General features: G+C 37.9%; 1 protein-coding gene across 1 annotated transcript in view; it reads left to right on the top strand.

Moving 5' to 3' along the window:
• Positions 1-716: 716 nt before the first annotated feature.
• Cd226 (CD226 molecule) overlaps positions 717-14,050 on the top strand; it is an 85,476-nt gene continuing 72,142 nt past the window's right edge. The window contains exons 1-2 of the mRNA XM_041640791.1: positions 717-765; positions 1,017-1,355. Coding sequence (XP_041496725.1) covers positions 720-765; positions 1,017-1,355 — 385 coding nt within the window. The 5' untranslated portion in view covers positions 717-719. The remainder of the gene's footprint in view (positions 766-1,016; positions 1,356-14,050) is intronic.

Raw genomic sequence — 14,050 nt, 5'->3', positions numbered from 1 at the left:
TAAAATAAAAAAGTGAAAAAAATCATCAGATACAAAGGCATATTTGTATGTCCTGGGCCACCATTCTTTTGTCGCTGGAAGTCCATTCTTTTGTTTGTATATGGTCAAGTCTAACCGGGAGATGCAGTCAAGGAAGGCAACACCTGAGTGTCTGTCTGCTATGCAGGCTCCTCCCATTAACATCTAGTACTCACCTCCATTCACCTTCTCAGTGAGGAGTTCCTGGACCAGCCTATATCAAAAGAGCTCAACTCTCTTGCTTTGCTTCACTTTTCTTCAGGTACTTACCACCTACAACTTGCTATATCTAGTGCGCCTTTAGTGTTGCCTCAGTCTCTTCCTAAGAAAGGAGCATGGGATTTTATTTTTAAGATATGGTTTTGTGTATTCTTGTTGCACAGAGCTGAGTCTGACATGGAGACATGGAGGGCACACTCAGTAAAGAGCTGTCAACTCAAAGAATCTTTCTTGAAAATTATTTCTTAAAAGTAAACTGATTATCTGCCAGAGAAGTACCTGAACTTTACCCATCTCTGTATGAGAGCAGGGCTGCTTTTGAAGTTAAAACTTTTCCTGTGCTCAAACTTCAGAGAAAAAGATGCAGCTGATAACATCTGAGAGGAAGGAAATGGCACTTCATGTTGAGTTGTGAATATAACATCATACGCGTTATTTTTTTTTTTTTTTATACAGGCTAGCCTTCTGAACTGTTTCCAGAGATGGCTTGCATTACTTTGCTTTTGGCTATTCTTCATGTGCACAAAGGTAAAGACAATCCTATGTCTCCATTTAAAAGTTTTGTTGTGCTTTTGGTGTTTGGGTGTGACATGTGCAGGTTCCCTTGGGTAATTTCTGATTTGTTCAGAAATACTAAAATTTACAAAAGCCAATTTTGTAGGTGAAATTTTCAGGGCTCACTATGAACTTGTTAGATTATTTGTTAAGTCTTGTAAAATTTATCTATTTGGTTTTGTCATCGTTGGATCTAACTCAGTTTATGTGATGTATTATTTTAGCACTGTGTGAAGTGATCTTTTGGGACACAGCTGTTCAACTCTCTAAGACCATGACTCTGGAATGTGTGTATCCATTGATGGACAACTTAACCCAGGTTGAATGGACCAAGATCAATGGCACAGAGACTGTGAACATAGCTGTTTACAACCCAAACCATCCTATGCATATAGATCACAACTACTTCCATAGAGTGCACTTTCTGAATGCAACATTGGAGTTCCGCAATATGAGTCTTTCCTTTTACAATGCCTCTGAAGCAGACATTGGCATCTACTCCTGCTTGTTTCATTCTTTCCCAGGAGGACCTTGGGAAAAGAAGATAAAGGTGGTCCAGTCAGGTAAGGAAAAACTTACTTTCCTTTTCTCTACTTAGAATGTTTAATTCTAAGAAATCTAACTAAAACCTTAAAGCACTATTCTGCTCTTCTTCCTGTTTCATTTCTACGTTCTTTGATGATATGTTTCCTCAGAGAGTAATGTTGTAAACCATTCCCATTTTTCTCAATTGCTGACATTTCTGAGTGGAGATGTCTTACTGGTTTCAGAGATGTAGAAAGGTGAGCAGATTTACATAATCTTTACGACGATATAAGGTTAGATTCAAGTGATGTTGCCAACTTGTAGATTCACAGCCTGTCCCTTCTTTCAAAGTTTATCTTAGTGTGAGATACCATTTCATTTTGCTGAGCATTTGGCAATAAATCTGAGCCCCTGGATAGCTAGAATCTTTCCTGCATGTTTCAATCTGAATTTATTAGCAAATTCTGAGCAAAGTTTAAGACAGAGTCCATCTTCAACCTATGTACTTCTTTTAGAAACTGATTGATGTATCAGAAAGAGAATAATGATTTATATTAAGTATGCTGGTGACTTTGCTTTGATTCTTCTCATATGGCAACATAGATTAGGTACGATACATCAAGAAACCTGGGTTTTATAGCCATCATTTTCTGTAAAATCCTGTGTTAGTGGTTTAGTCTTGCTCAATTTAAAGTAATCAAACAACTTGTCAAGATAATAATAATTTTCTTGTTGAATGTTTAGGGATAATATATTCAAATAACTTGGCCCATGGCCCTTGAAGAATAGGGTATTGTTACCATCACTATTATTGATATTTCTTATTATTTTTTGTTTTGTTTTTTTGAGACAGGGTTTCTCTGTTGTTTTGGAGCCTGTCCTGGAATTAGCTCTTGTAGATCAGGCTGGCCTCAAACTCACAGAGATCTGTCTGCCACTACCTCCTGAGAGCTGGGATTAAAGGCATGCACTATCACAGCCTGGTGGTATTTTCTATGTTTTGGCACAAAATTATTCACAGACTTTTTAGATATCAGTAAAAAGGGAAAGATTTGAAATCATAGTTTCTTACACTTCAGGTCATTCCCATGTACACAAAAAGGGGAAAGTTTTGTGCCGTATGATGCCAAGCCTTTCTTTTCTCCAGTAATGAATATTCTGAAAGAACAATAGTCATGATGCAAGAGGAATAAGAAATGATCAGGAAGAAATGACACTTGGGTATAGCTAATCTTAACTAATTTACTATTAACAAAATATCTTTGAACACCTATATTAAAAGATTTATTTTACCACTAAGGAACCTGTTTGTCACCATGCACAGAGCCCATTTAAATGCTTTCTGCTACTTTTAAGTTTAACATCTACTTTGACCCATATTTCCAAAAAAAGGCTATAAGTGATGGGCCTTGAAATAGGGTGATGTATTTCACATGTGGCCTCAGCTGTCAGGCTGGAGGAAAGGAGTGCCCCTTCTTGGCTTGTGGTATCAGGGTTTGTAGTTTCTCTCGCACATCCGATATTTTGGTATGTGTCATAGGAGAGAAGATATACGTTGTATTTAGAGAAGGCATCTCTGAATGTTTAGCACAGGGTATGGAGCTAAACTGTCAAGCCGTTGTTGATTTTTGGCTTCAGTTTTGGAAGAGTTTGAGAAGTTTTTTCACATTGTATCACTCAGATTTGCTGTCCTCTTTACTTTTCTATGTCAGTAACAGGTGAGCCTCAGGGGCATTTGAAAACAAAATGGTGAAAGATTTATTGGTTGCCAGAGTAAGGGCTGCTGGGTTCTTTATTTTCTTATGTGTCCCTCATGGTGGAATCCTGAAACATGTTTTGTGCTTTAAAAAGTAATGATTTTTATCTTTGAAGAACATATTGCTGTAATGGGATAGGGTATATGGTCTACATTATTTTGAGATTTGGAAGGGTAGAGTTTTTAATCATAATGGCAAAATTAAACCTATTTGTTATATTTTAAAATATACTTAAAATGCCTTAAAATGTACTTAAAAATATCCTTTTAAGGAGTCTCATTAGCACCGTAGGTAGTGTGTCAGACTCATAAAAAGTTTCTTTTATACTTTATTCACAACTTAACAAGATCTATAAGTACTATATTTTAAAGTTGATCTGTTTAATACTAAAAAAAGAACAAACTTAAAAATACAGAAATTTTAATGTGCATAATAGATCATCGGAATTCTAATATAAAGAAAGATTTGATATATTTAACATTAAAAGGAAATAAACTTAAAGATCAGAGATCCTAATGGGCATAACATTGCCAGAATTTCACGGGAAGCAGTGACACCACACTCTCATCATTAATACTGACTTCTATTCTTCACTAGTAATTCTTTATGGCTGAGGGAATCTTCTTTCAGTGCCTTAGATAGATTTCCTAATTCTTCCCTACGGTACACTTGGACATGGACATTGCCTTCAGGATATCCCCACATGGGGTTGCCATGCACTGTAAAGTCTTCTGTAGCACCATAGTTGAATGTTAAGTAATATCTGGGGAGACACGAGACTTTAGGCCATACAAGGGTGAGATGTGACCATTGTATATGTATCTAAAAAAATTTCTTTGTGCTTTATCCCTTCTTTCTTTCCATAGTTTTTTAGTCTAGCATTGAGCTAGTTAGAGGCCTTATTCTGGATAAGTGATGCTATTGGTAGAAAGGACTTTAAATATGTTGGTTAGCTTTAAAATAGGCATTTCTTAATTGCTGATCAAATTAAATAGATAAAATTGGCTGTGCTATTTTCACAATTCATGGTAAAATATATTGAGGTGACTTAGGTGGTGATGTTTCAAAATCACTCTTGGTAGCAAAGTCTATGGTGGAAGTCTTGGAGAACAGATTGTTTACTTTGTATCTGTGGTCTTAGTAATCAGTGAAATACAATATATTTTATTTTAATATCCCCTACCTGCTAGATGGTGACCCACTCCAATATCCTGCCCAACTTTTACTAGTTACCCACTTTGTATGAACCAATCAAATGTCTCTGTAGTACATCTGAATACTTGACCACACAGAAAAACCATTTTCCGGTACCCAACTAAAGGAGAGAGGAGAGAGTGAAACCATAATGCCTGTTTTGGAATATAATTAGCTGGTTAAACAACCACATATTCTATGATATAATAATTCTTCCCTCTTTGATATTTACTGATTATGTTCATGTGTTAGAAAACCCATATTTATAGCAACAATGATGATAGAAATGATATCTGGGAACCATCCAGAAGTTCAAGAGTAGTATAGGCAAATACACAGGGTTCATCCATGCAGGAGGAAACTGTGTTTCTGAGAAGGGAGAAATCAACATGATGCTCATCAACAGATTGGATCTCACTAAGATCACACTGGGGGAAGTAAGCAAACCATAGATGACTTTGGGTGTGGCTCCTGCTCTTGACATTGCATAGACATGCAAAACAGAGAAAAACATGGTTGACTTGCAAATAAACAATAACAAAGAAATAAGGCTACAGTAAACAAGGAGTTTGAAAGCATGTTCACAAAGAATACAAAATCAGGAGTGCCCACCAGAGTCTTTAATGTTCATCGTCGCAGTGATGCTTATATAGATTTCTTATTCATTATTTCTCAAAACTGTGTTATAAAATTTCTTTCAAACATGCTGAATTTCCAGGAAAATGGTGAAAAATATTTCATTGCAATATTTGAACAGTTCAAATATATCTACCTAAGGTAAGTATGAAAGTTCCACTTTTATTTGGCCTGAACGCTAGAGAGAAGGAAGCTTCCAGAATATACCCAGCTATCTTATGACCTAAGAACTAGAAAATATTGACTTTACTTTAAAAAAAAAAAGAGAATTAGGAGACCGGATTGGATTTGTAAGAAAGAAAGCAGTTCTCATGCCCTTAGTTGTAACATAGTGTCTGAGCACCCACCTCTGAACATTATGGAACAGTGGAGCAGAAAGGCTTTTGAGGATTGAATATTCCAGTTTTGATATTATTTCATCATCCAGCATATGTGAAAAAGACAGTTAACAGAGTACCAACTAATAGGAGCAGAAGACTTAAGAACATAGCTTGGAGAAGGGTCAAACTGAAGTATATGAAAGAAGACATGAATGTACACACATGGAAGTCATAGCGAAAGAGGGAGAGAGACAGGGGTATGTAGAGAAGGATGAAGCACAAAAGATGGATCACTGGCATTGGAGAAGCAGGCAGTGGGTTACCTTCCTTCCTCCACCTGCATAGATGCTTTGGTTGGTTGCATCACATGGCTGTGATGTTCATATTTCAGTGCACTTATCTCAGATTGAACACTGAGTTGCTTCTCACCATGTCCCTCTAAAGAGTTCCATTTATTTTGGGTGGGACAAAGATATACATGTCTTCCTCACCCCCTTTCATAGTCTCTTACCCTTACTCTTTCTCAGATGCCAGCAGCTAAATGGTTCATGTGTGTGTGTTGGCAGTAATAGTGCCTTAGAGATGGGGCCTCCAGAGTTGGTAAAATATCTTCTAAAGATAAAACTGACCTCTGTAGCAAGTGGGGACAGCATGGGGATTTTTTGCCCTTAGTGTTAGTGTGATGTGAGGATTCAAAGGTGGAAAGGGGAGAATGTCCTAGATCCAGTTTCCATAAATAGGTTTGCTGATATGAGAAAGTGAACTTATCCATTAACTCATACTCCAAGTCTTTACTAAGAACCTAAAATATTCTAGATAATGTTCAGTGATTTGCAAGGTAGAAAACTTTAGCTCTGAATATAGTTTATCTTGGTGTGTAATTCAGAGTTTGTCTTATTTCATTAGGTGGACTTTCAGCTGTCTTTGTAGTCCTTCTTAATATATTATCACACGTTTATATCAGCATTTATTTTATTTATTCAGAATTAACAAAGAAGGAAAAATCCCTAAAAATGACTCTCTCTTGTGTAGTACTAACAGGTACAAAGTGATGAAGTTGGAGACTTGGTCTGAAAGGCCAAGGGCATTCTGAATGCCAAAGGACATCTTAAAGCTGGAAAGAGGGCCACTAAAAAAGAATCCCCCATAGCCTCTTGCTACAAAGGTTACTGGAAATGGTTCAGATCTTTGTCTTTATTCTTTTAATTCTCAAAGGTCGAGTAAATCCACAATTCTTTCACTAGTCTTTACTACAGTTACTCCTTACCCAGTCTGAAAGAAACTGAGAACCACAAGATCTGGAACATGTTTCCTCTTTAGAAACATGTTTAAGTGTTGGAGTGTTGGGTTATGTGGGTGCTGGTATGAGATAGGGACAAAGCCTCATGAGTGAGTAAGAGTTAGTACACTTCAATCTTTGGTACCTATCAGCATCACCACGGAACACATTCAGCTGCCAGGTCAGGGCTATCTAAGACTACCTAGATTTCATCAAATGTCAGAAACTACAGAGAGTAGGTCATTTTTCTCTGTAGAATTAGTCCACCCATAGATCACCATTACAGGAGTTTACCCAAAGACTAGTTAGAATGCTAACTGGAAGCAGAATTATGGTTTGCATTTTATAAAATAAAAACATTGAATTTTGAATGTACAAACAAGGAATCAAACAAGCAAGAAAACATGTAACTGAAGAAAGTAGGGAAAATGAAACTCTTGACTCCAGGGCTGGCTTGAGAGACTCTTCTAAGGACTTTCTTTGAGTTGATGCTGGCAGTGGGGATATCATTTAGAACTAATAAGAAACAACTTGGTTTCTAAACTTATTTTTTGTTGCTGGCCTTTGTTTCTGTTTGACTTTATAGGGAGTGATGATTAAAAAGAAGTCGACCTGTCCCTTTCTTCATGAAAATGGTGGGAAACTACTTTTGAAGACATTAAAGATTTTGAAACTGTTAACAATTTTAAGACCATCAAGTCAATACTTATGGGGTCAATGCAAAATGAGTCCCTGTGGTAACATCTCCTGTACTTACTTTAGAATAGTTTTAATTAAGTAACTCTGCTGATGGGACTGCTGGCACTTCCCCAGAGAGATTATTCACAATTCAATAAATCTTATTGTGAGAAAATTTCTCATTACTGCAACTATTTAGCCAACTCACATCTTTAAAAGTATGGTCTTTTTTATAATTTGCCCAGAGACAAATGTTCATGTCCCATAGGTTTTGGGCATAGGAAGGTGTCTAGAGAAAGATCCATCAACCATAGGATATATGTGTAGGAGAGATCATGTCTAAGCAAATATCATGTCCCATAGGGATATGGGTATAGAAGGGTGTCAAGGGTGCCCATGTTAAATAGGGGAGGTACATAGGAAGATGTCCAGGGAAAGGTGATACCATGCCATTTTATATTTATTATCACTTGAAATAGATATAGGTGACATGATTGTGGAATACAGTGGAGTGAAGATGGTGGTCAGTAAGGATAAAGTGTGTGCATGCGTTCTGTGTTCTAATGTTCAACTTAACTATCAGACTGCTGATGAAGGTTCAAGTTTTTATTCTAGATGACTGGTTCCCAATATTAACTAGTGACATTTCTTAGGTTTAGAATGAAATTTATTCTGCTACCATAATTGGCATTTCAGAATGCCTTAGTGAAAATGTGTGTCTGTGTGTGTGTTCCATGAATATGGTATAATTTTCTTTTTTAATTGATATAGGTTTTTTTTTCTCATGCAATATATCCTGACTACAGCTTCCCCTCCCTCCACTGCTCCTTCACCTCCCCTTCCCCAAGATCTATTCCCTGGCTCCAGTTTCTCTTCAGAAAGAAAGAAAACTCCAAGAGACAGCAACCAAACACACTAAAAAAATGATACAGTAAGAGAAGGCAAAAGCCCTTCTATTAAGGCTGGTCACGACAACCCAATAGAATAAAAAGAGTCTCAAGAGCAGGCAAAAGGGTCAGATACACAGCCACTTCCACTGTTAGAAGTCACACAAAAACACCAAACTAACAACTGCAGCATATGTGCAGAGTACCTGGTGGAGACTCATCTAGGTCCTGTTCTTGCTGCTTCTGTCCATGAGCCCATGTGAGCCCTGCTTAGTTGATTCAATGACTCATGTTCTCCTGGTGACCTCCAAGCCCTCTGCTTCCTAGAATCTTTCCTCCCCCTCTTCCACAGGATTCCCTGATCTCTAAGAGGAAAGACCCAATGGAGACCTCCAATTTAGACTCTCGGTGCAGAATGTCTGGTTGTGGGGCTCTGCATCCTCTCTTACCACTCTTGTCTGCTGCTGGAGGAAGCCTCTCTCATGATGACAACAGGACAAGGCACCAGTCTATGAATATATGAGCATATCATTAGGAATCATTTATAGTGATTTTTTTTTTTTTGTGAGGGAAGGCAATTGTGTTTGGTTCTAACCTAGGTCTCTGGGCTATGCAGTCTCAGTTCTTGACCATCCAGGCAGTGTAGGGCAAGGGATCTCTTCCTGGATTGGGTGGGCCTCAAGATAAACCAGACATTGTCTGGCTACTCCACAAGCTCTTTACCACCATTACCCCATTACATCTTGCAGACAGTATGTTGAAAGTTTTGTGGCCAGGTTGGAGTCCGGGTTCCTTTTTTGCTAGACTGCCAAGCACCTTCTCACACCAAAGAGACTTGAACATAGGGGTGAACGCTCCATGGAGGTAGCAGCTCAACCGTTCTATGTCCAATGAGGTATAAAGATGTTCTCTTCAGCAATGGGGACCCCACTGTTAATTTTTAAAGAGTGACTCTCTATCCTGGCATCAGTCTGGGTTATTTGGAAATGTCCATGGGACCCTCTCAGCCTATAACTGGGCTGAATGCAACCCAGTCCCATCACTGAAAGGCTTGCCTGGTTACAAAAGATGTCCAGTTCAGTTTTCATGTTCTCCATTACTAGGAGTTCTCAACAGCAGCATTTTCATGGATTTCAGGAAGTTTCCACTGCACTAGATTCCAGGAAATTTTTAATCATATTTTCAATTAATTCCATGACTGGATAGAGTATATTTATTTTTCTTTATAAGCTGTATGCTATAATTGATAACATATTATTTTTACATGAGTAACAGCCAAAAAATTCCATTATTATTTCTGATATGGAACTTGGTCATGTTTGTTTATTTACCAAGAGGCTGTTCATCAGGTTATGACATTAGATTTCTCAGATTATCCCTTCACTATCTATTCCTATGTGTGTGGGGCTGGGGATCAAACTTTGGGCATCACACATGCTAGGCAAGCCCTCTACCACTCTTCTGTATACCCAGTTTCTTTGTATTATCTTTCAAAATACATAGTTATAGATAGTTAAATAAGTGATATTTTAAATGGAGCTTCTATTTCTTATATATATATATATATATATTAGAATTCTTTCATAAAATAAGAATTTAATCAGATAGAAATATGTTCAACTACTAGTAATGCATTTCCTTGAACTGATTCAATATTTGGATTCTCATTTTTTTAAAAAATTAATTTGCTTATTTGTTTATTTTACATTTTGGCTACAGTTTCCCTTCTTTCCTCTCCTCCCAGCCCCTCCAACCCCCTCTGTTCCCACCCCCAAATCCACTCATTCTCCATTTCTGTTTAGGAAAGGGCAGATCTCCCATGACAAAGCATGACATATCAGTTGCAGTATGTCTAAGACCCTCCTCATGTATTAAGGCTGGACAAGGCAACCAGGTGTGAGGAGTAGGTTCCCAAAAGCCAGGAAAAGAGTGAGAGACAGTCCCTGTTTTCACCATTAGGAGTCCCACAAAAGAATCAAGCTACACAATTGTAAACATACATGCAGAGGGCCTAGGTCAGACTCATGCAGGCTTCCTGGTGGTTGGTTCAGTCTCTGTGAGCCCCATTGAACACGGGTTAGTTGTCTACTGGAAAGGGGTGCATTTTAGGGTCAAGTAAAACCCTAGTGCAAGGGAATGTCCCAGAAATCCACGAAAAACACCCCAGCTTAGACTCCTAGCTTTAGCAAATATATAGCCTGAAATGGCCATCTTCTGTGACCAGATTGGTGTCCCACCAAATTGTCATTAGAGTAGTGTTATCCGGCATCTGGTGGATGCAGACCCACAGTCAAACATTAGGCAGATTTAGGGGAATACAGCAGAAGAGGAAGAGAAAGGATTGTAGAAGCCAGAGGGATCAAGGCTATCACATGAATTCTTTAATGTAGCCTGACTTTCACATAGTGAAAATAACAGAATGTTTAAAAATTAGACCAAAGGGAAAATTATAACCTTGTTTCCAATGACATTATTAAATAGAATTACAATTTATTGAATGTATTGAATAAATGATAAAATTAATTTATTACTTATGTACATACCTTTTAAATGCATTGAAAATTATGTGTGTGTGTGTGTGTGTGTGTGTGTATCTGTGAAGAAACAAGCAAATGTCTTTATTGTGAGCTATAACCTCAAGAAAGGCTACATATTGGAGGTGGGGGTTCCTTGGACTTCCCACAGGACAGGGAACCCTGATTGCTTTTCGGGCTGAGGAGGGGGGGGACTTAATTGGGGAAGGGGGAGGGAAATGGGAGGCAGTGTCGGGAAAGAGACAGAAATCTTTAATAAATAAATAAATTAAAAAAAATAACTCAAAATCTTAACAGCTAGGTAAACATTTCCCATGGGGGATTGTGTTAAGTAGCATTCATCATGACTTAGGGAAGTAAGAAAATGAGTAAGATTTTTTCTGGTTTGATAGGAACCTTGGGCTGGGAATCTAGTATGTTTTCTTTCTCCTTTTCCTCTCTCCTTTGTTTTCTCCCCCTCTGTCTTTCTTACATCTCCTTTTCTCAGTACTGGGCTTTGAACCCAGTGCCTCACGCATGCTAGGCAAACACCTTTTCATTAAGCTACATTCAAGTCCTGGGAATCTAGTATGTTTTGGATGGGTAGAGATAGGCACAATAGGGAAGAGAAGCTCTATATAGAAGACACATCTTATGAAACATCACTGATCAGGGAAATAGGCTTTGGATATAAAGAACACACCATGTCAGAGACTGTGGGATAGGTTGGGAAGCATAAATTTTAGCTATCGGATTTCACCTAGCATCTAGAAAACCTTTCATATATGGAAGTCACATGTTAGCCACAGTTTGTAGCAGTATGTCGAATGGTTGGGTTGAGAAAGCAAAAAGATGGCATAGGTAAAGCCGGTCAACTTAAACAGGACAAGCGCAGCCTGCAAGGCATATCCACAGAACAGTCTGCGCCATAGCTTACTCAATTTACTTCTGTTACCAACAAAGAAAGCTTCTATATTCAATTCCACCTCGCTTTCCTCCCTGCCTCCTTTCCATAAATATTTATCAAGTACTGTAGGCTGTGTTAGACAGCACAATACAGTAGTAAAAACATTTGGGTCCCTAATCTCAGATCTGAATTACAGTCCAATCTAAAGCTTGCTTGATGTGGGTGCCCTAAACAGACAGGAGATGCTATAAGCAGAGAGCTGGCACTGTACACATGCATTGATGGAAGGGAACAATGGACAGGGAAAGGGGAGACATCGGGGGAGGCAGTGATGACAAGACAGTTGAATTGTCTCAAGAAGAAAGTTTAGAACTTCTGGAAATGAAGAATAACCAAGCTATTACAAAATGTTTTCTTGCTAGATTTAAATCATGCTTTAATGACAGAAAAGCAAAGCAGCTCTATTTTGTTTAGAGATAACTGGATTCTTAGTAGAATCATTGTAAAAGTTAGTTCAAGATGAACCGGAAGGGTAAAGAAATGGCATATTGTGCTATCAGTAGTAGATCTAGATTATGAATGGAAGGTATTGTGGAAAATCACTAATGTGGGTTTAATCCATCATAGTTGATCTACTAGTAAATAGCCTACTGGAGTGTAGAGAGAAAAATCTTAGGAAGAAGTCAGCTTCTGCAATTGCAAGTCAAAAGGAGAGGTATCAAAAGGAACCAACCTGGCTTGCATCTTACGTTTGAATTTCCAGCTTTCAAAATTCTGAAAATGAAATGTCTGCTGTTTAAGCCACCCATTCTGTGGTACTTTATTATGGCAACTCCTCAGACGCTTCCTTTGTCCATGATAACTGATCTTCATTGTCATTTCTTTTTGTGTGTGTGTGTGTTTATATATATATATATATATTTTTTTTTTTCCATTTTTTTATTGAGAAAAGGAGAAAAAAAAACAAGTTTCCACCTCCTCCCAGCCTCCCATTTCCCTCCCCCTCCTCCCACCCTTCTCTCCCTCCTCCCACCCTTCTCCCCTCCCCCACTCCTCTCCCCCTCCCTCTCCAGTCCAAAGAGCAGTCAAGGTACGGGGTTTTGAACCTACGTAATGTGCTGGCTTTGTGGGAGCCTAGCCAGTTTGGATGTTCACCTTCCTAGAAATGGACGGAGAGGGGAGGACCTAGGACTTACCACAGGGCAGGGAACCTTGACTGCTCTTCATTGTCATTTCTATTGGATTTGAAACCACCTAGGAACACTTCTGCATGTGTCTGTAAGAGTATCTCCTGAGAGGTTTAATGAAAGACTATCTAGAAAGTGGCTAGTACCATCTCTAGCTGGGTGCTTGGACTAAATAAAACAGTACACCAAGTATTAGTCTCTTTCTACATTCTACTTTGTAACTACGAATGCAGTGTGAACAGCCACCTCACACACCTGTCACCATACCTTCTTTGCCATGATGGACTTTATCTTAAACCATGAGCCAAAATAAGTCTTCTTTTGTTCATAGCAATAAGAACATAATACATTGTTCATGCTGTTTTCAAATGCTATCATTTTTTTTCTATTTCCTTTATATACATCCTTGCTGGGGACATGTTATGTACTTAGAAGACATGTAACAAAATAATAGAAAGATATGAGCACCTCTTTGGTATTTGGGTATTTCTAAGGGCTTCTTTATCCACTTACTCTCTCTTTATCCACTAAAAAATGTTTACCATCTCTCTCTCTCTCTCGTTTTGAAATACTCTTTGCATTTACTTTAGAGTTTTGGTCAGATATTTTCAAACATTCTGCTGGCCTTGTTACTATTTGTACCTTTTGGCGTTGTAACTCTTCCCAGTTGGTCTTTTTGCTTTTCTTTAAGTTGTACCTTCATCAACTGTGACACTTTGGCTTTGCCTTTCAGCCATAAGGGGTTTTATTTTAAGCATAGAACATTTTAGATCTATGCTTAGGGTTTCTTTTGGGATTTTTACCTTTTAAACTAGAACTTATGTATGTATCTTAAAAACCAGCATATTTGCATTTTAGTATAGTTTCCATTTATTAGTTATGCAAAATTTCCAGAGAACATTTTAACTTTGACTTTCTGTTCAGAATGGCTTTTAGTTATCTGAACAGGCAATTACTTCAAAGCATACAATTTATGTGTCTTTTCCATTCCCCAGCACAATGTAAAATTCAATACATTTTAAAATTTTTATTCTTATAGATTAAGTACCCATTTAGAAGAGCAATATGAGTGTACTAAGATATTTTTCAGAGAAGAGATTCAAGTCAGAATGTGGATAATTTAGCTACCTGCTGGTCTCTAAGTGTTTAATTCTTCTGCCTGACTGGTTTTGTTCAGTATTTCCCTTTATTCTTTTGTTTGGGTAAGGTTATTGATAGAATGACATATAAAATTTGACTTTTGTAGCAGTTGCTGTTTAGAGCTGAGGTAAAATGTCAGTAGGTGACAGTGTAACTACTTTTTAAAACATTCTTATTTTAATGGATTATCCTTTTTCCCATTCTGAATCAGATGTATCACTTCTGTTAGAATTGT

Source organism: Microtus oregoni, unplaced genomic scaffold (assembly GCF_018167655.1).
Source record: "Microtus oregoni isolate MIOR12 unplaced genomic scaffold, Mior012 000065F_ref0000479, whole genome shotgun sequence".
Lineage (NCBI taxonomy): Eukaryota > Metazoa > Chordata > Mammalia > Rodentia > Cricetidae > Microtus > Microtus oregoni.
The sequence above is the reverse complement of the archived record's forward strand: the minus strand, read 5'-3'. Positions and strand labels throughout refer to the sequence as shown.